A 26,231-nucleotide genomic window follows, 5' to 3' on the forward strand; every position below is an offset into this window, starting at 1 on the left:
AAGATTGCTAAAAAAGAAAAAACTCATGAGTTCCTTGAAACAAATAAGCAAATATTCATCCCCAGGAAAATATCCGATGAAGAAACAGGAAAAACAAAGGCATAAAAACTGGATGAAAGTCACAAGGATGACCCTTCAGCAACATGATGTAGAAAATATGCTGAAAGCACTTAAAACACATAACACAAGGGATTTATGGACCCTACTAAACCCTCAACCTACACGCCAAGACAGTATGATTTCGGACGTACAGGAGACACATTGGATTTCCGAGGAATTATATAAAAAAAGGCCAGAGATGAGAGGAAAGAGAAAATATGCAAAATGAGAAATGGGCACTCAAATGGGATTTTGACGACATTTTGAGAGCCATTTACAAATTGAATACATCTCGGGTTCCAGGGCCTGATGGGCTCTCTAATCAAGTCATCAAACGTAACCCTGAAATCTGGGCAAATCTTTGCCCAGAAATTTTTGAACTAATTGATGACAAAAATCAAATCCCTAGGCAATTCTGATACCTATAAATAAACAAGGGTCAACAATGGAACCTGGAAATTACTGGCCACTAGCCCTACTCGACCCTTTGGAGAAGATAGTCGCCACATTACTATTAGGCAAATTCAATGCATGGGCCATAAAAGGAAAAAGACAGACAAGCAACTAGGCAAACCGGCTTCGTCAAACAAGTGGGCACAAACATCAACTTATTCCTTCTGAACTTGGTGAAACATGAAGCGATTAAGAACATCACCCAGGTCTATGCTGCATTGATTGACCTCCACCTTGCTTTTGACATGGTTAACAGGAATATCCTATAGAACAAACTTACTGAGTGGGTGTGCCGCCAGGAGATCTTACAGCCAAAAAAGCTGCTATATTCTGAAACTAACATCAAAATCAGAATGACAAAAGATGGACTGATAACAAACTCAATCAACACCTGGCATGGTTTATAACAGTGCTGCCCAATGGCGGCAGCCCCATTTAACCTGTTCACTTCTGACTTCGAAGAAAATATCTATACACCAACCATGAACCCTCCAAAATTGAACCCAACTGTAATATCCTGCATGATGTATGCAGATGATATCGTGATGTTGGCAAAAACACCCAGAGGATTGCTAATTGCCTTAAACAAACTACAAAATTACATGAAAGCTAATCAGCAGAAATGAATGCCCAGAAAACTAAAATCATGACTATGACCCAGGAGCACGTTAACACAAAGAGCTCATATTCTTTTTTCCTTCAAGAGCAAAAACTCACTAAAGTAAAAACCATCAAATATCTTGGAGTTTGGATCAACCAATCCCATGTCAAAAAAGACAGGGCTGAACACCTCAAATCTAAAGCCAGATCTCTAGCACGACAAGGTCTTGTATTGCACAACACATTTGGAAAGTTCTCTGTTAAGCCACTGATCACATTCTGCAACCAGAAGGTGGCAGCAATTTTAACCTACGGCGGCGAAACAATGATCAATATAGATCCCCAAATCTGGCAACAATTGAAGGGGATTTTTTGGAGGAAAGCTCTTTCCCTCCCGACATCGTTCCCGGCGCCCCGCATCAGATACGAACTTGCCATAAAGTCCTTAGAATCCATTATTATATGGAAGCAACTAGACCTGTACAGGAAAATGAGTAATGAAGATCACATACCTGCGCTAGAGATACTCTGCACCAAAACAAAAACAACCAACAACACTGCATTAGAAGCATGGAAAAACTACGTGGAACATGAGGCAGAGACTCAACGGACATGCTCATAAATCGACCTCAAAAAGTGAAAATAAAGCTTGCATGTAAAGATTGGATAACCATACAATCTCTGAAAACCCAATACTAGCTTGACCTCCCATGCAAAGCAGAGATAAGAGCACTAAAGGAGCTACCGAACTATCTAAAGCTGTTTCCAGAAAGGCTGATTCGGGACACTTTCATGAGATTGCGTTTAAACCTCCTGCCAAATAGAGAAATTTTGGAAAAAAGGAACTTAATCGCGAATAATTACCAATATTGCCGATTCTGTAAAGAAAAAGGAACAATCTAAATCATACACCACAATGAAGTGTCCTGCCTTGTCAAAGAAACAACTTTTATTCAGTGATCTATATCTTAAACCAAATGCGCACCTAGACGGCAATGAACGCTGGGCACAAATCTTATTGGGCAAAACAGGAAATTAGTTGTGACCATCATTAAATTCTGGAACCATATCATCAAAGAAACAGTAAACGAATGCCCAGAAACAATGCAACAAGCGAAGTAATTACATGGCTATTACTTAGACTGAAACATACTGAGTCTACAATACATGAGCCATGACAGTGGCAACTAAAGGAGTACATTACAGCTGGAACAAATGAAAGATATAAACCAAAGCATTTTAAATAAAAAATAGAAATATAAAAATAAAAAAAGAAGTCCTGCAGGTGAGTAAACCAGGCATTTCAAAGTGTGTGTGTGAATTACAAGAACACTCTGGCAGGAGATAGGCAGGCGCAAAGCATTTTACTTGTGCACAGCAGGTTGACACTCAACCCCAAAAGCCAAGCTTAGAAGCAATCCTCTCACAACATTTTCAAGTGGAACATTTTCACTATGCTGAATGTTTCTTTTCATTCAAGAAACATGGCAACAATCCACGGCATGTTTCACTTGCCCTCGTTTCAATAAGCTTAAAACTAGATTAGTATACATTCCTCTAACCTTATATTGCTGTGAAGCAGCTTCACACAAATTATGAGCAACCATTACCACATCTAAAACGGCCCTAGTTGTTGCCTGCGTTGGGTTATTTGGTATTGAATCAGGTGCATTCAGTTTCCCAACTTCTATTGTTAGGAAAGCTTCTTAAAGCATGTCGCCACTAATAGTGAAATTCCAGTAGTGCTTCAAATGAAATTTATTTTCCATGCAAGAATATTTTGACACAGAATAATTGATGAGCAGTGCTTAACAGGTTTTAATACCTTTGAAGGTACCAGAAAAACTCCACTGCAATTAGCTAAACATTCACTGAAAAAAAGAAACGCTACCTTTAATATACATTCTCTATACACTCCTGAAACCGGCATTCATACTGCAAGAATACATAGTCTGTGAAGTAAACTTAATGTGTAACAGTTTACTTAACTGTACAATAGCTAAATCATTTTGATTGTACAGGGTTAATCATTGTCATGATTAGGTGGCATGCAGCATGTGACAAAAAGCTGACAATAAGGAGTGCATCAGAGAAAAATTACAGAGGTGATAAGAAATGCAAATACTTTTATATTTGTTGCTTTTGGGTATTCTTTCAGGCTCCTGAAATTCTGTACTTTACCTGAACCTTGTGATCCAGCTTTCTGGGCTCCTGAAGATGCAGCTGGGGCTTTTGTTAGAGTCTGTAAGGGCTGGGCAACAATAGTTCCTCCACCTCCACTCACAATGGCTTTAGCAACTCCCTGGGCTACAGCAGGTTTCTGTCCAGTTACTTTCCCAACGGATGAAACCGACTTTGCCACCAGTATCTGACCACCACTTACAGCCATGGCTGGTTTTACAGTTGAATGGACAGTAGAGCCAATGGGAATGCCAACAACCTGCAGTAAAGAAAGAGATTACAATTTGATTTGTAGTGTCTATGGTGGATTAAAAAGCTCAAGAAAACTCATACTTTTTCTCATGATTTATTGATTGACAAGACATGCCTACTCGGGTCGCTGTCATTATCACTCCAGTTTCTAAAAGGCCAATTATTTAGTTAGAGATTAAAATCTTTTGTTCCAGCACCACTAATAATGAATTGCAGTTCAGGAAGACTTGCAGTAAGCCACGCAAGCAAAGGACCTCAGTCTGCTACTGTTTATCCCACCCTACAACGGCATAATACTGTTGGATCTCCTACAATGGATCAGGAGTGGTGGGTGCTAAAGGCAAGGGAATGCTCTGAGCCTACAGGCCACTGCCAACTAGTCAGCAACATTATCAACTGGCAACCAGTGGGAGTTGGGAAGCCTCCGGCAAGTCAGAAGAAACCACACAGCAAGGACCAACTGTGGCTCATTATAAACAGAGGTTTAGGTAACACTCTAAAATGGTTGATTTATTGATGAACCAATGTGTAACATTTGGCTAAACCTTGCACCTAGCCCACCCCCAGAAACTAACCTATGCAAGTGAGAACTTGCTGTTTCTGCCCAAACCAATTTCATTGTTTCCAATAACTTTTTATTAGCAGTTTTTCATTGAAACAAGTGTGAATAAGCAACCAACAGAAACTCCCTTCAACCCCAAACCAATGTCTTAATCCCCACAGCACACTACATCATCGTTGTATGCAACTGAACTAAAGGAACTGCTCCATACTTCCAATTCTGATCCGATAGCTTTTGCTGATTTCTGACCTAAGGACTCTTCAGGTGCCATCATTTATCTTCTCCCACTCAATGATTTATAGAATCACTTGGTGTCTTTGCACAGATTGATGGGGTGCACATGAACCACAAAGACTGCACTATCATTAAATCCATTTTAAATCATTTAACAACTTAGTTTTGAGAAACAGAAATGAAAGATAGGAAGAAGAGTGTAGAGTGTGGAGAAGACTATTTAGTGAGTGCACATATCTTCAGACATGTTGAAGATATGTCCTCAGATCCACTAAGGTTTCTCAATTATAATTTGAATAAACTATGCTCTTTATAATGGTTGATGCCAGTCTCTGGATCAAACATTTTTCAGAGGCTATCCCAGTGGGGGAGGTACCGAAGCTTCAGCGAAAACAAAAATAACCTGTTTGCAAGGACATACCAAGGTTTCACCACTGTCATAAATGCTATCCACCCACTAAAGAGCCTTTCTATACTCATATTAAGAAAAAGCAAAATAATATCTCCCATCAATCCGATACCATTTACCTGTCGCACCCAGATAAAAAGTAACTGATATTGGTTAGGAAATATTTTGTTTTGACTGCTTTCCTCCATAGACTATGGGACACCATTTCATTTTGCCTTGTTTTGACCCCTGACTTGACTTTTGGCGGGGTAAGTAAGGCCTTCTGCTTTACCTGCCTTGTCATTTTGCTCATTCTTATGGGGCAAATGATCCGCACATAACAAAATCAGTACTACGATGACGTGTCTTAGTGAATGTCTTGTATTGTTACAATTGCACACCATACCCTAGGGTTAAATGTGGTTAGGAAACTTTGTATCCTAATAACTTTTTCTTAAGTGGTTTTTTGGTTACATTTACAATGTGCCTAGGATGAGCTGCTGGTAGTAGATATTTCTCTACCGTGCTTTAAACTTTTTACTCAAACTTTTGCATTTACTGCAAATGGCTAATAGAATGGTGGCTTGCACCCTAAAATGTCCCAGCCACAAGGTTTTTACTTGTGTTTTGGCCATATAGTTCTTTGGCCTTGTCCAAGCCTTGTCGGGTCCGCAATTGCCACATGTCGGAAGCTCTACTCTGATTAAAGCTGCTGCCAAAGCAGCGGCTTGTGTGTGAGCCCGGATTTCGGAACTGGGACTGTCTGGTCCCAGTACACATCCTGATGCCTGAATGTCTTTTGCTGAACAGATGTGGCAAATGGCTATACATGATTGGATAGCCACTGCCAGTTTGGATGGTGCAGATCCTTACCTAGGCGAGCTTCCAGTCGAGATCTTGGATAGAAGGAGGACTCCTGCACCATTTCTCAGATCATCATTGGAGCCAAGAATTCTATGAACAAGAGCAGCCTGTTGACGACCCCAGGACGACTCCCGCAGTTGACCAGTACCAACTCCAGTGAAGTATTGGTGCTTCTACCCCGGGACTGGAACAAGTCTTAAAGCCTGCACGAGGATCTATGCCTTCGGAGGTGTTACTGCACCAACCGGTGGACTGATTAGCTCTCACTTAGGCTACGTCACCGAAGCCATTGCAATTCTGAATCCTTGGGACCTGAAGGATCTTCAACTTGTACTACAAGACAACTGCTCCTGCATTTGTAGCCTTCTTGAGCTAACAGAAATCGTGCAGGACATGCTCCTCGTTCGTCCCTGGAAGATCCACAGTCGTGGACCGATCGTGGTGACCCCCCGTTGCAATCAGTCTTCTTTGCATCCTAGCGGTGTCCTGAGGACGCCTGCTCAGTCAAGTCTTCATCGTTTCTTCGTTGGGGTGTTCAGCTGGAAGGTGCCTAGAACCAATATCCAAGCAACACGACCGACCAAAACTAAATCCTGTTTCTAAAAGTGACCTCTGCGACCACAAACCCTGGGCCTTCCTCAACTGGACCAAGCACACAACACTGTCCCAAACAGATTCCGAAACCTCACCAGTGGTCTCTCGAGAAATCAGTGTCAAGGGTTAAGTTAACATACCTGTCCCCACCCCCCCTGATTTTTACAGGGTTACATGGGCGTAAGGTCCTGTGCCTAAGGATTAAGTTACTTACCTGTAACTCTTTTTCTCCAATATGGATTCACATGCTCATGAATATTACCCATGTTGTCATGGGGGCCGACTTCAGGCCGAAAGGGAGCGCCTTGAACTGCTTGCATTGTCCCTGTACCTCAAACCGCAGGAATTTGCTGTGTTTTTGGTGGATTGGGAAGTAGGCGTCCTCCGGATCCAGCAAAGCCAGGAAGACACCTTCTTCCAACTAGCCGAGCACATGCTTCAACATGACCATCCTGAACTTCTGTGACTTCCTGGACCGGAGACGCCTGAAGTACTTGATCGGCCTCCACCCCCCACTCTTCTTTCGGGCCAGAAAGAATCTGGAGTTCACTCCGGAGCCAAGAGGCACTAGGGACGGGCTCTATCGCCCCCTTCTTTAACATGGCCTGGGCCTCATGCAGCAGCTCCGCCATGTGCTGTTCTTGTCGAGCCACAGGGGGAATACAAGGACAACTCGGTGGTGATGATCTTCCGAACCTTGACGAACCCCGCCAGCGGCCTCCCACTGGGGTGCACAAGTGGAAGCCTCAGTCCACGGCCAGTTCTGGCCTGTTTCAGTGTCGGGGGCCGTGCCCTGCGACGCTGTCCACCGCTACCATACACCTGTGAGCAACCTATGTATGCCTCTTGCGTCGTGGAGTGGGAAGGCTGTCGATGAGGGGTGTTATATCCCTTGGAGGACCTGCCAGACTTTCCTCTTGAGGAACGAAAGGACGATGACCGACATTGCTGCAGGGTACTCAGTGAAGGTGCCGTGTCCGTCTTGATCACTTGCAGGGACTTGTCTACGGTCTTGCCAAAAAGGTTCTCACCATCAAATGGTATGTCCAACACTTTGCACTGAACGTTCGGTCTGAAGTTGGTGGCTTTGAGCCATCCCTGACGCTGAAGAGTCACTCTGTTGCCCATTTGCTGGAAACCTGTGTCTGTGATGTCTACTGCCACTGTAATGGCGTCACCTGAGGCCACTTCCCCTTCCTGGAACAGTGCCAGAGCCTCCACTTTATCAGGTAAGAAGTCCAGAATAGAGCCCAGTTTATACCATAGTTCCCGGTCATAGCGGGCAAAATGGCCAGGGCATTAGTGGCTTTAATGGCGCTGGCAGCAGAGTATATGATCCTTTTATATAAAGCGACCACAAAGAGTCAGAGAAAGATCAATGATCAAATAAAATCATACAAGGAAAAGCAGACACCTGATTATACTAGCGATGACAGATGCCTAAGTCACTCGCCACAAACACGCCAGTCACGCAGAAACGATCAACCAAGTAGAAGAAGCTACGACTCTGACACTTCCTTTACAGACACCGCATCGATGGAAGACTCATCATGAACACGCCAACCCCACAGAGATGTACAACCGATCAGAAGAATTTACGAGCCTGAAACCACCTTTGCAGAAATCGTACCGAAAGAAGACTCGATGACCAACTCATAACAATCAATTAATCCCGAGTTCACGTGGTCACTATGCTCGTGGAACACTAGAGGGAACCTACACCTTTTTACAAATCCATCTACTGAACTAGAACAATATCAAATTATATGCCTTCAAGAAACCTGGCTCAGCGACCCGCCGGCATGTGATGGATTTATCACCTTTCTCAACCCAGCCATCGTTCAAAAACAAGGAAGACCCGCATCTGGGTTACTCACTTTAATCAAGATAAACCCTTGCAGTACAGTAACAATCTCTGAGAACATAAACCCTTGGACCCAACTTATCACACTAACCTCCATAAAGATTGACAAAAAAGGAGAAAGTAAAAACAACTTAATAATCCTAATGATGGCGACCAGGGGTGGAGCTCAGGGAGAGGACTGTCATTAGATGGGGGCAGTATGACCCAGAGGAGCGATTGGTTTAAAGGAAAAATACAGTTTTAAAGCTAAAGTGAAACTGTTTTTTCTTTTACCAAGGACTACCAGCCTGTTGACGGGGAATATTCATGAGCATGTCGAATCCATGCCAGACCCCATGTTGGAGAAATCACTCTTTCCTGAATTTCGTAGGTGGAATCCTGGTAAAGGATCCCTTACTAGGCGTATCCTAGTGTATCGTATTGAAGGAGGTTACTTACCTGAACTTCACTTACCCTTTTTCACTTTTATATCATAACCACCGGCATCGTCCAATCTCTTAATAAACCTACCTGAAAAGTATAACTTTATAACTGATGACTTTAGGGCGCAATGCCCCAAACCAACTTAGGGCTGGACTTCCACATGGTCATGGAAACTATTCTGTGGTTATTCCAAAATGTCTTTTACTGAATTTCATGCATCTGCGTAATTAGTATTAGGAAAAACTTCTCTTTATGCAACTTTCCCTATATATACTATGGAAGCCTTCAGCTTCACTCCCCTGGCCTTTTGCCCATTGTTCATGGAAACAGTGATCAGTCCTTCAGACTATTGGTACTGGGAAAATAGGTTTCTTTTTTTGGTCTTATTGGGATTTTTGGTTACTTTTATATGTTAAAGGTATTTATATATTGCACCGTCACCAACGGAGTTGGTCTCCAGGGACTCAGGCGGATCTGTAAACAAAAAGTGGACAGGGTGGGTTAGTGGGTGAAGAGGGCGTAGGAAAGTGAGAGGTGGTGTACTGTTGGCAGCTCCAGTTCGGTTTTCACCGTGCGCTGAACTTCGGTGTGCAAATAGGATTGAAGCGTGTCCTCGCCTGCTGTTGTTGCAATCTATGTGTTGGTTGTTTGTTGTTGCAGTGTGGTGAAGTCCATGCGGTTTGCTGTGAGAGAGGCGGTTTTGTGTGAAGTAAGCAGAAATTTCAGGTTTTGGTTAGTGGGTTGTATGTCTCATAATCCCTTTAGTTTAGTTTAGTTTATGGATCGGTAGTCAAAATGGGTTGGTATATCTCTCTCTAGGTTTACTGAGTATCTAGTTTGAGGCGATACTGCGGCTGGCTCAATAGATTAATTGTCATATTACCCCAGGTTCGGTGAGCATAGTTCTTAGATCGATAGTGGTGTTTTATTATCATTACCCAGCTTCTTTCTATTTACTGTCAGTAGTCTATTGGGTGGTATAAGCTTCTTTTCCCTTTCCTGACTATCTAGTATCAGGCCGGGGGAAGAGGTTGGCCTCCAGCTAACTTATTGAACTTGGTACACCCAGGGGCGGGCATAGTCCTGTTTAGGTAGTGGAGTTATATTATCTTTCCCTGTTTTTCCTATGTATTACTGTCTATGGCCAATTGCTGCCTGTGCCCTCGAGGGTGCCATGTGCCATTGCTGGGTAATACCTTGTTCTCCCTTTCGATTGATCTATTGGTGTTCTTATTATGATTGGTGACGTTTGTTTTTAATTAAGCAATAAGGATACATTTAAGAAACATAAGACCCCATGGAGACCTTCGAATAGGGAATCAGGCACAAGTGATCCTCCTGCTGAAGAGAGAAAAAAAGAAATGAAAAAATCCCCAAAACAGCCAAAACTATCAAACAATGTGGTTGGTAGACTCCCAAATTCAGTAGAGAAGAAAAGAGAAAGTGAATTGAGGACCAGCGCAAGGGAAGATATAAATGACCTGGATAAATTAGCTAAAATCCCTAGATTCACGGTCGACAATACAAGAAAGCAAATAAAATTATTAAAATCAAGAACCCCTGCTGGAGAACAAAAATCAGAATTGGTCTTGGATGGCGGGAGCCCTAGCCTCTACCAAAAGGAAGTGGAATAAGAAGATCAGTATAGGGAAGGAACCTCTTTGTGCTTCATGGAATACATGTGGTTTTCAACATATCTACTCAGGAGAAGACAAATTCCACGACGAGTATGAAATTAATTGTTTGTTTAGAGGAAACATGGATAAGAACCAAACCACTATGTGAGAAATATGAAGTATACATAAACCCGGCCAAGATGGGGACAAAAGGAAGAACGTATGTCGGGTTAATAACCCTAATTAAAAGAGGCTGGTTTAAAGGTAATTGATCATCGGATTCCAAATCCCTATGTCCACGTTTTGGAACTTCAAAAACAGTTGGACTAAAGTTTAATGAAACTCCTATTAATAAATACATATTGGAGTGAACATATATCAAAACCAGACGTGCCTAAAGACAAGCTGGTGGCAGCAGATGCATTTTTTACTTGATTGCAGTGCACATTCGCTTTTACCACGTCTGGCTACCAATCGTGGCCAGTGCCCTAAAATAGCCGTGCCATGAGAATTTTCACTTGTCCTTTGGCCATATTTTTGTTTGGCTGTCCTCCTGCTTTCTCAGGTCAGGAAATACCTTATATGGTTATGCATTCATCGAGGAAATCTGCCGCTTTCGTTTGCTTCTGCTGGCCTGGTGTGTGTGGACCCAGTAAGTGGGTAAGACTGTCTGCTCCCGCTCCATATCCGTTGTGCCTGAAAGCCTAGGTGTGGGGCATGAGAGAAACCCACATTAGTCCCTTATTGGACCATTCCTGGCTGTTTGAATGGTGCAGATCCTTACCATTGGTGGGCTTGGACTTGCTTCCAGCCAGGATTTTGGATAAGAAGAGGACTCCTGCAGCCATTTCTTTAAATCAGCATTGGAGCCAAGTATCCTATGTAGATTAGAAGCCGACTGAAGATCCGTGGGGGACTCCCAAAGAGACCTGGCACCCCTTTGTGCGTTTTGCCCAGTGAAGCCCTGCTGGACTACATGATCTGCAAAGGCTCCCTGTGGTGCTTCCACCCTTGGACTGGCGGGACCAACCAATCTCAGTGCCTTCTCAAAGATCCAGCCCTCCTGTTGCTTCAGAAGTGTCCCTGGACCACCCGATGAACTGACCAGCTCTCCAGTGGGCTACTTTGCCAGAAGGGTTGCCATTCTGTATTCTGCATTTTCACCTAGAACATCCGTGACCACAAGCTTGTGCCACAAGTCGCGCCCCCCTGCCAAGCATCAAGAGATCCTGTCCTAGAAGATCTTTAACCGTGACTGGAGAGAAGCCTGGCATTGTTGCTACTCCAAAAAGACAGGCCGAAAAGCTACTACAAATATACTACATAATGCAGCCACTGTGGAACTTGGAAGCAGAGGTACAGAAGCTTCCTTTCCCTCACCTCAACTGCCAGTTCCTGTTTTTCCATCTACAGTTTGGGCTGGGGCAGAGGATTGCTTCTCATGTCCTTTTACTATTTTTCTCAGAGTGCTTCACAAAGTTGAAAGAGAGGAGGTGAAAAAAAGATTTGTGTTGTTCAGAACAGGATGGGAAGATCAGGATAGATAAAAGGATAATGGGGGAGGATGCCTGGTAGAATTAGATAGGGGAAAGACTTTTGTAGGAGGTGATTATGGTTGGGGAGGCACATATGTGGGGGTGGAATGCAGCCCAGGCTCTGGGTGCCCATTGGGTAAAGACTAGTTTTCAAGTGCAGGTAAGATTGTCGCGTGAAATGTGTTGGAGATTCTGGTTGGCTTGTCTGCCATCTGTGTGGGTGATGGGTTTCAGTTCTTGAGAAGATAGGATGGGGTTTTGGAGTGGATGGCTTTGTATACGCGCAGAGAGCTTTGAAAGAAATTCTCTTGGGTATGGGGAGCAGTGCAGCTCAAAGTGAGCTGGGGTGATGTGTGAGTATTTTGGGTAAGTGCAAAATGAGTCTTGCGGCTGCGTTCGATATGTCTTGCAAGGGGGGAGAATGTTATTGGGGAGTCTGAGATGGGTGAAGAAGGACACACCAATTCTTTATTTCCTTCTTAGCCCAACACCCTTCAGGGCCCCTGCCCAATGTTCAGTATAGCCTTTTTTGCTGCCTTGCTTCAGGAAGTTAGGTCCCCACCTCTCTTTACTTCCTTAGTCCTGGATGGCAGGAGTAAACCTGTTTCCCTTACTCTTCCTTCTTTCTCTTGCAATGAATATGCCCTGTTCCTCTGTTCCCAAGGCCGGCTCCAGCAACAGGAGAGTAGAACCACCCTACTACCAACTTCTAACTCCTAAAACACCCTCCCTTTCTCATCATTGGTTCCCCCTTTCTCATCATTGGTTCCCCTTCTCCTCCTCCAATGGGGATGCCTGTATGGTCCTGTCATGTCCCCAGGGACTAGAGGGAAAAGCGTCTCTAAATCCCATCCACCTCCATGTGTCCACATGTTTTGGGATGTGGAATCCGGTGTTTCTGAGGTGGCCTGGATGTTGTTTCCCTGATGGAGGCTGGAATGTCTACAAGTCAGGTTTCCTTCCCGAACTGTTTCCCTGACCAGCAAGCTTCTTTTGCTTCCACCATGGTGTTGCTCTCCCGAGGCGTTGTGTTCGGCAAAGCCGTCTCATGGAGCTGCAATGCTCACTTCTCCTCTGCCACATTGTTGTCCGTCACATCTAGCTAAACCAGTGTCACAGCCATAGTCCATGGATCCTGCATCGCCAGCATCGACAAGATAAACGACGAGTCACAATAGACTACAATGAAGATTGCATTTCAATACTCCAGCATAGCGAGAACTAGAACCTGGACCGAAGTAAATGAGTCGCCAAGGGGAAGGATGTGTCTTGTCTTGCGTAGGAGGTATAGCCTAGGGACTTGACTAATGTGGCAACGGAGATGTGAGGCTGGTCAGTTGTTTTGCTTCTTAGATCAGGTTTGTGCCTGGGTGGGCAGATATTGAGGTATTCAGTTTTGGATGGATTGAGTTTTAGGAATTTTGTGGCCATCCAGGTGGTGATGATAAGGAGACAACTTCTGATGGTTGGGAGTCATGATGGGGAAGAAATCGAAGTATGTGTGTGTGCATTCTGCACATTGAGGAAAGTTGATGTGTGGCAGCTAAGAGATTGTTCGAGGGATTCAACAAGTAGGTTGAAAAAGGGTAGATAGGGAAGATCCTCATGACACCCTATAGTTGACTGGGCTGGTATTTTACCCATAAGGGAGACAAACACAGACCCTTAGGAAGCAGGCTGTTGCAGCACGGAATGTTTAGGAAAGAGAGCATAGGAAGTCAAAAACCTCTGCTTAGTCCAGATTGCAGTCCCCGAGTGCAGTTAGTGCAGGAGTGCGGTCATATGCTGACAAAGATCACCTCATGGAGGTAAACAACATAATGTACTGTATTTCATTGTTTGAGAGGAGTGGCACCGAAAATAAGTCTCGGCCTGCCTTATTATGTTACATGCAGACTCTGTGCGTTACAACTTACGAAGTGAGCCTGTGATCAACTAGTGTTGGCGGATTTCGAATGCAGCGAAGGCAGGGGTGCTGGGGAGTGTTGGCAGTGCGAGTATCGCTGAAAAGCAGGAGCAACTAGGAGAGTGCACTGGAACCCACACTCAAAATAGCAAGCATGAAAAAGGGTATGGTACAGCCTGAATCGGGATCACCACATTTTTTCAAGCAGTCACCCTGCCCATCCAGACCTGCAGATACTTCTACCCAGATAACGGTTATGGAACAGGCATCCACCTTGAAAGAATGAGATTGAGGACTCCTTTTCTCCTACTATGCACCAACTTGGCAAATGAATGTGGGATCTGGGATCTCTCTGGAAGACACCAATTCTGTTTGACGTTTCCTCGCCCAGCCTGCAGGAAACTGCATGTAAGAGGAAGTTCACTGTTTGTTACTAACCAATATGACTAATCTGTGACTGATCTAGGTTTAACTAACACTGTGCATGAAATTCTGCAGCCCTTCGTTTGGCTTTATGACATTATTCGAGAAGAAATTGGAGCCTGCACAGCCTCGATAAAAGACATTTTGTTAGCAGTCCAGGACCAGAGACATCAAAGGGGCAGCTGGCATACCAAAGGAAATTAGAAGGTGGACCTTCAGGAAGTATTTGCGACATCAGTATCACCACCCAATGTCCAACAAAGCCCCAAAAGGAGGTCATAAGATCCTGCGTGTCCTTGGGGGACTTTTTTGCAACTTTGCCAAGCATTTTGATAGAGCCGCAGACAGAAAAAGCCATGTCTAAGGGGGAATGGTTAATAACAAGCCTAATAAACAGAGTAAAGCAAAAAAAAAAAAGTCAAGGAAATTCCACTGCAGCTTAAATGTTGAAGTTCATGAAATTATGGAGATTGTAGAGGAGGGGTCCCAAGTAAATCCAGAGGGAGGTTTATGGGCAAAACAAAATTTTAAAAAAAGTCTAAGAAGGACACTCAAGAGGCAGTTACCACTAGGTCAATATTTCCATTTTTGTTAAGGAAGGAAGTGAACCCAGAAACCATAGAGGAGGACAGTGATCTACACACGACCGGTCTCCTGTGAGAGATGAGGAGATATATGAACAGAACTAGGGAGCCCCACGATAAATTAGGACTTTGGGAATAATGCAGTGAAGACCATTAAGACAGGACAAAAGAAATGTGGAAAATCCGTGGAGGGGGGAACAATGGAGGCTAAATTTGAGCAGTTGAGGCACTTTACAGAGAGGGGATAAAAGGTGATTCAGGAATACTTCTACTATGTTTGGAACAAAGCTTCACGGATCAAGGTGAACTCTCACTAAATCATTCCTCTCTCCTTAGAATGCTCTAATTGATATCTCCCCTAAGATCGTAGGTTCTAGTGATCTATCCCAGGTAAAATACATAGATAACAAGAGAGTAGACCATCTTGTGTTGCATTTACACAAAAAAAAGTGTCTATATCATCATCATCATCTTAAAGTAACTATATACTTTCCCTCAACTTTGAAATAGACATTTATGAGGGGAATAGTGCAAGAAGAAAGGGAGCCGTGGAGACCAGAACAAGACCGAATGGCTCCCGAGAGAGCCATGGTGAATCGAAACAAAATCTCCCACTGTATCATAAATGGCAAAGGCGATAGGAGGGTGCAGCGAAGACAGCGAAGTAGAGGACACTGTAAAAAACTGGTCCTGGATTGCTAGGGCCCTTGTAGTCAAATCCAAGGAATGTTGAGTAGACAATATATCTAATCTGATGCACGTGAATTGTGTCTTTTGGAATTCAAGGGTTTAAAAGCTTCTTAAATTGTCATGAAGGGAGATTTGTATGGTATGGTGATCAGGTGTTTCTATTCCAGGAGGTTTGGCTAAGGGGAGGGGTATGTGACGAACTGAGGGAATTCATCCCTTCTCCGCAACACCCTCCTTAGTCATCGAGGCAAGTGTGACTTCACCAGGACAGACTCCCCCTTTGGGATCAATGACTCCGGTTCGCATGAGGAACTCCCTGATGCCCTCCAAAGGATGGTGTATATGGACGTCTGTAATGCATCAGAATGTTACCTGTTTCATGAACATAAAGTGAACCTAGATTATCAGCAACAAGTTACTAGGGCTATCCCTTTAAATCAAAGTCTCCATTGGACTGTGCCGAGGATACTAAAAAGGGATGATATGTCAAAGGACCAGCGAGAAAGGACAGAAAGCTGAGAGAGAGTAAGAGAGAGAGAACCAGGGGAAGCACTTTGTATGCAGCAGAGCAGAAGGAGGCAGGGCTGTGTCAGAATGCAGAGCCCACGTAAACCAAAGCAGCTCTGATGCAGAGAAATGCTCTGAAACCAGCGTGCGAAAGTGGAGGAAATCCAAACACAAAGGAACAGAGTTCATTGGTGTGACCACAAAGCAATCATGGTGGGCAGCCAGCCTATTCAGCGATGCCTGCACCACCAGCGGGTGGAAGGCACTCCCAATCCTAGTCACGGCACCAGCGCTATCCAGAAGGCAAGAGCAGGATGCCGATGAGACACGCAGCACTAAGTATGACTCAGAGCTACAAAGAAAGTAAGACAGTGCACCGTCCTAGAGGTACCCACGCCATTACCCTTGAAAACAGAAGTTAATACAGGGAACAGGAATACCGAAAGTCAAGAGGGACTCGTAAATTAAACAAAACCCATCCCCAGTACTATTGTGAAAAGAAGGCAAGGAAACAGAACTGTATTAATGAAATCCAAAAACCATATAGTGAGAGAGATAAAGTTGGAAGCTTGCTACCTTGGCAAAAGGGAAAGGTCAACCCACACACCGAGGATAAGAGAATACAATAAAGAGACACTTGGGGAGTACAGAACCGTGGGGTCAGAGAAGTCAAAACAAATAGCGAGGATGAGAAAGAGCATACTAGAGAATGACACGTGAGCTCAGGAAGAGCCTCATACACGAAAAAGCACCTTGAGAAGAGGTGGATTAGAGGGGGAAGCTGAACAACCAAAATATTCAAGAGGAGAGCAATATACAAGGGGGTCTCAAACCATACAAGATAGAAATAAGGAACCTGAACAGAACTAAGACAATCTCTAAGAAAGAGGGAGGGGAAAATACCAATCCCCTAAAATAACTGCAGAACTTAATCCAGAGGATGACCAGAGATTATTTAGGTATTAGTCTACTGATTGAAATAATAGAATCAAGAAAACCTGGTTACAAAACACAGCAACCAGGAGAAGGGAGTTATTCTCCTGGCCGTAGTTAGTTATATTAGTGTTAGGGTCAGAGAGGTTAGATTGGGACGGTGGACAGACTTGTTTTGGACATTCATACTGATGGTCTAGCACCTTAGATAGTAAAATAGGTAGAGAACACCCCGTAGACACAGGGAAAGACAGGTCTTATTTTACTTTAAATAAACTATACACTAAAAATGTCTTTAGAGCCTCTGCCTCCTTCACACTATGCATTATTTTTGAAAAAGGCATCAAAGGGCCTTAGAGGGAGACCCCACATTGGCCTTTTGATGGGTGTAGAAACCGCATGAGGCTGTCAAGAGAGTGGCACACTGACTGTAATTCATTGCTAGACGTGAGCTTGAGAAGGGGGAAGCCCATCAACTTTTGATCAAAATATACTGGAATCCCTCTAAGGCCAAAAAGAGTCATTCTCCTTGATGGTAGAGTCACTCCTGATGAGATGGTATAGTTCTTCATATTTCAATTGTGTAAATTGTGTATGGATCATGGGAGATTTAAACTGCTCGTGCCATGTTTGTTTGTTGATTTATAAAGCGCACCTAACCTGAGGGTATCTTGCGGTATTTGCAAGTGGTTACATATTTACATTGACTTAATTACATACAATAAATACAAAATGTACAAAGGGTACATACAAAGTATACATAAGGATACAGAGACAATACAGTCTGGCGTGGATTAACATTTTTGACAGTCACTGGCGTAATTAAACATAGGAGAATTTTATATGATTATGGAGCAGTGAATCTGAGGCATTGAAAGACAACTAATGGTATTTTGCCTAAAGTTGGGGGAAGGACTGGTCCGAACGCAGAGCAGGTGGGAGTGTGTTCCAAAGCGGAGCCTCCGTAACAGGGAAGCTACTCCCCCCAGCTTTTTTTAGTTTGTACCTGGGAACTACCAGGCAGAATGAGTTGGCTGTCCTGGTGGGACGAGATGAATATTTTTTGACAATTTTCTCAGTTAAGCATTGTGGTGCAGAGTGATTGAGATTTTTAAGTTAGGCAGTTTTAAGCTGAATTTTGTCCTTGATGGATAGCCATTTGTTTCGTCTCCTAGTCTCAGAGATATGTTCTCTCCTCGGTATACTTAGGGCAGTTCTCAGCGCGTTGTTTTGGAGAATTTAGAGTTTATTGACAATGTACTTAATCGCTCCTAAATATAGGGTGTTGCAATAATCCAACTTTAGCGTTATTACCTCGTATACCACTTTGATATTGTTCCCATCAAAGTTGAACGAGGCGTATTTATTGCTGAGTTTGTTGAGGTTGGTTGAGGATCCTAGAATCAGGAGCTCTGTTTGATCATCATTCAGGCAGAGGCCGTGGGAGGCCAACAATGCCTGGATGATTAGATACATTTTATTCACTAGGGCCATGTCCGTGTCATAGTCTCCGGTCAGAGGAATGAGGATCTGGGTGTCATCTGCATGATTAGTGTAGATGACACACAGATGATCAAGGTCGTCAAACAGAGGCTTCGTATAGATGTTGTACATTGTTGGTGAAACACAGGACCCTTGCGGCACTCCACATGTTATTGGGATGGGGTCTGCTGCGCTTAGGGAGAGAAGACGCTCATGGTCCCGTTATTCAGAAAAGATTGGATCCATGTAATAGCGTCTTGGGAGAAATGGGCTGCTGAGGCAAGGTGATTACATAACACTTTGTGGTCCACCAAATCAAAAGCGGCAGACAGGTCTAGTAGTAGTAGTAAGGCAGTTTTCCCTTATCTTTGAGTTCATCATTGTGTGTTTTTAGATCGATCAACATCGTTTCTGTGCAGTGTTGTGGCCTAAAGCCAGGTTGTCGAATTCCTAGGTGGCGATTGGTCTCTAGGTTCTCCTGGATCTGGATGTAGACTACTTTGTCTATTATCTTAAGTAAGAACGGAACTGTTGTAATCGGCCTGTAATTTGTAGGGATGGTAGGGTCCAAGGACGTTTTTTTTTTAGGAGGGGTAAAACCCATGACCCCTTTAGGTTACAAGGGACAATGCCGGTTGAGAATGAGGCATTGATTAATTTAGAGATGAATGGTGCCAGATCTCTAGCGGTATCTTTAATTATCTGTGTTGGGCAGCTATCTCCTTGGCACCTTGAAGGTTTAAGAGAAGCAATAATATTTTCTACCTCAGGGATAGAAACATGGGAGAATTTGAACCATTGAGTGGGTCGAGAGATGTGCACTAGGGCTTTGTGGTTTTGTACCTAGGTTCGGTAGGTTAAATCTTTTGTCTGCAATTTTGTTTTGGAGGAGTGTAATTTTGCTGGTTAAGGCATTCTGGATTTTAGTACACCAGAGTTTATCCCTCACACAGGAATCTGAGGGGGGGGTAGGAGCTTCCAATTCTCTGATAACAGAGTTCCTTGGTGCTAGAGCTAGCTTTGTTAATCCTGTCATTATAAGTTTCACGTTTGGTGTGTAACATTTCTTTTTTATATTTAGCTCAGCCATGATTGGGTACATGAGATGCATGGGGATCAGAGAATAGAGATGATGCAGGAAATAGACTTGGGGTGCCGTATGGTCTAGATTAATGGGAAATTGTCAAACAGTGAATTTCAATGGGAATGTAAGGGGGATATCCCTGGAAGGTCCACATGGAGAAGTGGGGGAAGCACCTCCACTATGGACTATGCAAAGGGATCTAAATATGTGTTTGATTGTGCAACCTCATTACTGATCCAGGATAATCCCTTGTGATAATGCATAATTAGCCTTTCAATTGGATTTCCGAGTTATCAGTCGCCTGTTCTCCCCTAACGGATTTGGAAATCAATAACCAAGGAACAAGAATAGAATGGACAGTGGATAAAAGAAAGAACTGTAATAAAAAGTTGAGGGAGTTACTAGAAGGCTCAGCATATAAACCCACAGAAAAGCTTTCTATATGAAATCATAATCAGGTGTTGGGTGACATCCTTGGGCCACTTTACAATAGTTCCCCGCCCCCGGGACAGGGAGAAATTTGCTACACACACAGACAAACACATATTTGGCAGAGAAGGAGTGGGGCCAAGCCAGATTTGCATATGGTCTTTGCCCTTTTGTAATGGCATGGCAGGTGAAGAATGATGGTCTGGAGGGTTTCCCAGAGCAATGCCAGAGGCTAAGATTAATTCTAAACCTTCCAGCAATCACTTCTTTTGTTTAGCTAAAAAAAAAAAAAATAACAAAAATTATAAAAAAAGAAAATCACACAGCTGCCACCAGCTTGTCTTAGGCACTTTGTCAAAGTAACCAAAAAAGCTTTTATATAAAAAGTTATAAGGCTACAAAGTGTCCTAACTGCACTGCACTGTTAGGTGATGTATGCAATCGAAAAAAAACCACATGATTTCATAAAGAGAGAAATAGGGCCTCATTACGAGTCCGCAGTAACCGTGCGGGAAAAACCGGCAGGCTACCGCCGGACCCGTATTACCATTCCGCCTCCGTGATTCCCGGAATCACTGGGGCATTATGACCCCAGAATTCCAGAGGCGGAATTCTGTAAGTCCACATTCAAATGGAGTCCCATAGGACTCCATGGGGATGGGGAAAATGGAAACACCGGTTCCGTCTATGATGGAGCCGATGTTTCCATTTGAGCCTGCAGGCGGGTGTTGTAAATCCCGCCAGGTCAGACTTGGCGGGAGTAACACCTCCCGCCTGCAGGACTCAACTGGTGCTGAAACTATGGTGGCAGTGGTTTTACCGCCACCGCTCTTTCCGGACCGGCAGGGTCGTAATGAGGCCAATAGTCTCTCAGTACTGACAGTCTTAGGAACTAATCTGTTTCCCCACAAAAATGAAAAAGTGTGATGTAAAACAGGAGGCTTTACTGCCCACCAAAAAGGCAGGACAGGGTTAAAACAAACAAAAAGAATGAGGGTCCTATAGGAATCTATGGAGGGAAAATGTGCAAAGAAAACAGAAATCCATTCCCAACCAAGGTCAAGGAGGACTAGAAGGGCTACGTTTCCTTTGTCAGTAATGTTGTGGAGGTCGTCCAGTATGTGTAGTGTATGTAATGGGTTCAGGAGGTTGTCTGTGGCGATGTGCTGTTGGGGCTGGTTAGAAACAAATTGTTCATGACTGTCAGGATATGGTGGGATTCTGATAATAGGATCAACTCAATTTTAAGTTATGTGGGAATTTTACAATTAAAAGATTCGTTTTTAAAAAATAATTTTACAATACTCACTTTACCACCAGTTAAGCATGTCTCATAAGTATCGGGTGCATGCATCCTAGAACAGCTGCCTAAACAGAGCTTGTGTCACATGCTTGGAAATGTTTATGTGGGGCAGTTTTTTGCATTCTGTGCGAGAATCGTGCAATGACCCCTTAGGAGTCTTATTGAATATAATCAGACACAATGGAAACTTAATATCGCTAGACAATCGTGGATTTCATCCTCAACCACTGTGTCATAGATGTAGGCAAAGAGTTACCATTTCGGAAACAATAGGGTGGCAGAAAGGCATGTTGATACCAGCTAAAAGACACACCCCTACTTCATGGACTCTGGGCCATTTAGGGACTATGGTTTCTGGATCTTCAGGCGCACAGTTACCTGCAAGCACTACTAATGTGCATGGTGGGACGAGCTCCACATTGGAGTGTATTGCTGTAAATTGGTAGGTTTTGGAGAAATTTCATATAGAGTTATTTGATAGAAACCATGTAGGTTTCACTGGGATTTGCGGTTTACATCTATGTATCTTACTTTAGAGCACCTCGTGAAAGATATTTGATCCTGTTGTTCATTGGACCACTAATGTGGCAAGGCAGTTGTTTTGAGTTAGGTGACCTTACATGGTGGTGTTTAAGTAGGGGTCTATGGCAATGAGAGTGGGTTAACTGAAGGACTGTTTTTGTATGTGTCCCACACGTTAGTGTGATTTTCGGAAACCTTGACTACCCAAGAGCTCTGTAAGACTGCCTCTTGCAGGTAACATGTATTTGTTAGCACTGCATGGGTGACATGGGTGAAGATGGATTCTAGAGTGGGCTATTTACACAAGTTACTTTTTTTCTTTTTCTCTCTTCTTACCATTGGTTTTTTGCTGTACAGGTGTGGCGTTCTAATTTCTATTGATTTGCTGTAACCATTACTGCACTGGGTACCTTTGCACAAGGTCTTCTCTAACTGGATTTTGATGTACGGTTCGAGGGGCACCTTTATTGAACAATTTAATTTGTCTTTGATTTGTTGTTAAATTGCATTAATCCTATGGGTGTGGGAATAATGTATTTATACAATAGTTTTTTTTAGGAAAAATTATGGTTTATCCGTGAGGATAGGACAAGTTGTCCAGAAACGCGTAGGATCTTTAGAACAAAGCCCTCATAGATGTTGAATTTCATTGTATTTACACTACTGTAACTATTTCTATGTAAACTCAGGGTTAGCTAGAGGCATAGGTCTGCAGCAATCGTTATTGACTTCATGGTCTAAAAAACAGTATTAACTGTTAAGAATATTGTTTTGTCGAGGGACAACCTAGTCCATTGATTTATTTTGCTACAAAGCTCGACTATTTTTGAGCACGCATATATTAAACCACATTTTTTATGTTTATTTAGGTTTGTGTATGTTATTAAGGTATGTTTCACTCAGTGTGAGTGCGTAGACTGGCTCTATACAGTTTTAGCTCAGACATTTGGCACAGCATGGTGTGACAACTGCCAATCCTTTGGTACCAGACCCTCTTGTTTTTTTTCTTTCAAGCTTTATTTTATTTTGAAGTGCACCAGCAGTTAAAGGAGTCTTACCATTTTTACCCAACATCACATATTGGTGCCCATTTCCTCCCCCGTTTGCCCACCTTGTCCCCCCCCCCTCCAACAACCACACAAACTTAGACATTGGCGGTACATTTACAGGCCGTTGACCAATATTCTCATATCGTGCTTCAGGAGTCCGGCATAGTCTAATATTCATCCATCTAAGGATTCCCACACTGATGTCCAATTCGGTACGACGTCATTTCATCGCCCAATGTTTTTTTGCAGGTTTTTTTACAGCGGTTTTTTTTTAAAAAAAAATCATCACATTTTTTGGGGGGTTGAAAAAATTATATAAATTGGGTGTGGGCGTACGGGGATATAAAAAAATTAAAGGGGATGTGGGGTTGGGGGGTAACCCCCAAAAATAAAAATTGCGATGAGTTTTTTTAGAAAAAATCTGTGGTAAAAACCCCGCGAAAAAACATCCCGCAATGAAATAACATGGAACCGTCCAATTCAGCCTTTTAACCAAGTTCACAGAACCGAGACGTTTCTTAGTATGACTGGTTTGTGAAATTGATTGGGGGTCATTACGACCCAGGCGTTAAGGGGTTAACGGCGCCGTAAAAGGTTGCAGCACCGTTAACCCCTTAACGCCTTACTACGAGGTCCCTTTGCGGCTCCCGACCTTAACAGCTGGTCTGGACCAGCCGTTAAGGTGGAGACCCGCAAAGGGACCTTGAAGGTAATTACGGTACCGCAATTTGCGGTACCGTAATTACCGCCTTACCCTTTCAAATTGAGCCCTATGGGGCAAAAATGGGAATGGGGAAGGGCCAATGGTACATGGGGAATTACCGCCCCGCTAACCTTGGAATGGGGTGGTAATTCCCCATTTCACCATGGCGGAATCGATAAGTTACCGGTGTTAAGCATGGCGCTAATAGCGCCATTGGTTAACGCCGGGGTTATATTGAGGGCCATTGTCTCTGTCGGTCACAAACTCATGAAATGGGAGCCATATTTTTACAAAGGTTTGGTATTTGCCCATTGGCAACGTACACACTTTTTCCATGGCCAAGATCCCCCACATTCTCACCCACCACATTGCTGATATCTGGCCATGCTCCGATTTCCAATTGTGTGCTAATGTTATTCGTGCTACTGCCAGCATATGGGTGATCAATGTGGCCCTTGCCCCGCTTGCATCATACAGGCCCTCCGCCAATGCACCCAACAATACCACCTTCGGACACATTGGTAGTTGCACCCCCAGAATCTCCCTGATGTGACTCAAGATCCCCTTCCAGAAGGATTTTGCCTTTGGACTAGTCCACCACATGTGCCCCATGTCCCCCACTTGCCTGCATCCCCTCCAGCAGTCTCCCGAGATGTTAGAATTTGCCATATGTAGCTTCTGTGGGGTCATGTACCATTGCATGACTACCTCTTATGGCAACTCTATCATAGAACATCTAGAGCTTTTCTGCGCCCTCCTCCAAATCTGCCCCATTCCTCTTCCAAGAGGACTATTCCCAGATCCTGTTCCGATCTCCCCATGTACTGTAGCTTATCTTCTACCTCCACCCCGCCCAGGAGTTGATACGGTCTTGGGATGCGCTCCCAGGGACCCCTTCCTTCATTGTGAGTTCCAGACTCACTGCGGTTCTGATGGCCGCCTCTCTGCACTCTTTAGATGTGACCCAGTGCCTAATTTGCATGTAATGAAATAGTTCACTTACCGGCAGGGAAAATGTAGCTTTGCACGCTTCAAACTGTAGAGGTGCTGCGCCCTGAAAAAATCTTTTAAGGTCAGGGTGGTGCCCTCCTCCCAATTTGTCCAGAAGCCTGGGGCTTTTCCTGGTGTGAATACTTCATTATAGCACATTGGAGTGAGGGGTCCTGCCCTCGGGCAAAGTTTTTTAGCCCGCAGCGCTTTATCCTAGTAACAGCGTGGTCCTTGTGGATTCTAGCAGACGCCCCCAAGCCTCTCTTGATTTAGCTTTTAGAAACCCCAGATACCCTGGTGGAATGTCTATAGCCCGTTCACCCCGCCTCTCCTTACCTCAATTTCCTACGAAGACCAGTGTAGCATTGGTGCTAGTTGGGCTGCCATCAGGTAGCGTGACATCTTGGGGACCCCCATTACAGGGCATCTAAACAAGATATTCGTAGCTACCCAGGGTTTTCTTGCCTCCCCAAATAAACTGATATCTCTTTCTGCAGTCGTGCTATCAGTTTGGGAGGAATCCATAGCAGGAGGGTGCCCACCACATATAAAAATGTAGGTAGAAGAGTCATTTTGACCGCCATCATTTTTGCGAACCAGGATAACTCCTGCAGATCCCATCTCTGCCCCCTGAGGCTTCCCAGGAGGCTTGGGATGTTGGCATCAAAGTTCCCTTCATGTGTGGGGGTCATCTTCACCCCCAGATATTCTAGATGCTCTCGCTCCCAAATCAGTGGGTAGGACCCGTGCCACCTTAGCATCTCTGCCCAATCCTCCGTAACATTAAGGGCCCTGGACTTCACAAAATGAACGCGGAACTCAGAGATCCCTGCAAATTTCTCCATGATGGCCAACACCTTCGGTAGGGTATTCCCAGTCTCTCTCAGGAACATGAATACATCATCGGCAGGCATATGTATATTTGTATTCACTCTCAGAGAGAACAGCCCTTACAAGTAAGTCATCAGGTAAGTAAAATAATATCTTAAGGAGTCCAGCCCTAAAATGTATGGGGCCTAGGACCCAGAAGTAACTGGATACAGTTACAGTTTCTCCAGGGAATTTATTTCTGAAAATATGCAGTGACCTGTGGTGGAGATACCACATAGTTCAAAAAGTTTTCAAAATATTTCAAAGTGAAATAAGTATTTTCCTAAATTCAGGTAAGTACTTCTCTCTATCCTAATACCAAGGTTAGCCCTAGGGTAGGGTTCTTGACCCAGGCCAGAGGGAGTTAGGGGACAAGAGGCTTTGCACCCAATTTTAACTCTATGGAGGACAGGAACAGATAGGTTTACTTACCGCCTATGAATCTACCAGGTGACACTGTGGGTCATCCAAAATTTGCTTGGGATACGATTCACAGTCCTTTGTTTGAGTAAGAGAGGCCAGGGGTTGGGGGTGTGAGGCTTAATTCTGGCTTCGGGACAGCTTCCCAGTGAAGGACCCGAATGAAGAAAAATGAAGAACTCTGCAGGACAGACCCCCTTAGGACACCTCAGAGGGCTAAGGAAGCCTGGTTCCAGCAACAGCCACCAAATCAGGTGACGACAAGCAATCCTTCAGTGACTAACACAAAAGCAGCTTCAGCACTGCCTCCCTTGATATATCGGAAGCTGAACGTTCAGTGCGTGTGACTTATGGCACAAGCTGAGGGCCCACAAAGTAAGGATCAACTCGGAACGGCGATGGCTGCAACAAGGTAGCCCAGGAGGGAGCTGGGCAATCCAGAGATACTGGAGATGGCTCTATGGGCACAGATCCTTGAGCAGGGGTTGAAACTAGTTGATCCCACTAGTGCAAGGGTCGAAGCACAGATGAGGGTCTTCTCAGATCAGGCAGAGGTGCAGAGCTTTACTGGGCCAATCACTGGATTGATGCCAGTGAGCTGCAGGAGTCTTCCATGGTCGTCACCGGGGTGCTCTTCTTCGTGGAAATCTTGGCTCCAACATGGATCTGAA

The 26,231-nt window shown here is 44.1% G+C and overlaps 1 protein-coding gene across 4 annotated transcripts in view; it reads right to left on the reverse strand.

Annotated features, from left to right (window-relative positions):
• The window catches only part of YEATS2 (YEATS domain containing 2), a 1,971,885-nt gene that overhangs the window by 1,067,092 nt on the left and 878,562 nt on the right, over positions 1–26,231 (reverse strand). For all 4 annotated transcript variants that reach the window (XM_069617830.1, XM_069617832.1, XM_069617831.1 and 1 more), the window contains one exon: positions 3,334–3,592. In XM_069617830.1, the coding sequence (XP_069473931.1) occupies positions 3,334–3,592 (259 nt within the window). The remainder of the gene's footprint in view (positions 1–3,333; positions 3,593–26,231) is intronic.

This window comes from Ambystoma mexicanum, chromosome 10, assembly GCF_040938575.1.
Source record: "Ambystoma mexicanum isolate Mex_15411 chromosome 10, UKY_AmexF1_1, whole genome shotgun sequence".
In the NCBI taxonomy this organism is placed as follows: domain Eukaryota; kingdom Metazoa; phylum Chordata; class Amphibia; order Caudata; family Ambystomatidae; genus Ambystoma; species Ambystoma mexicanum.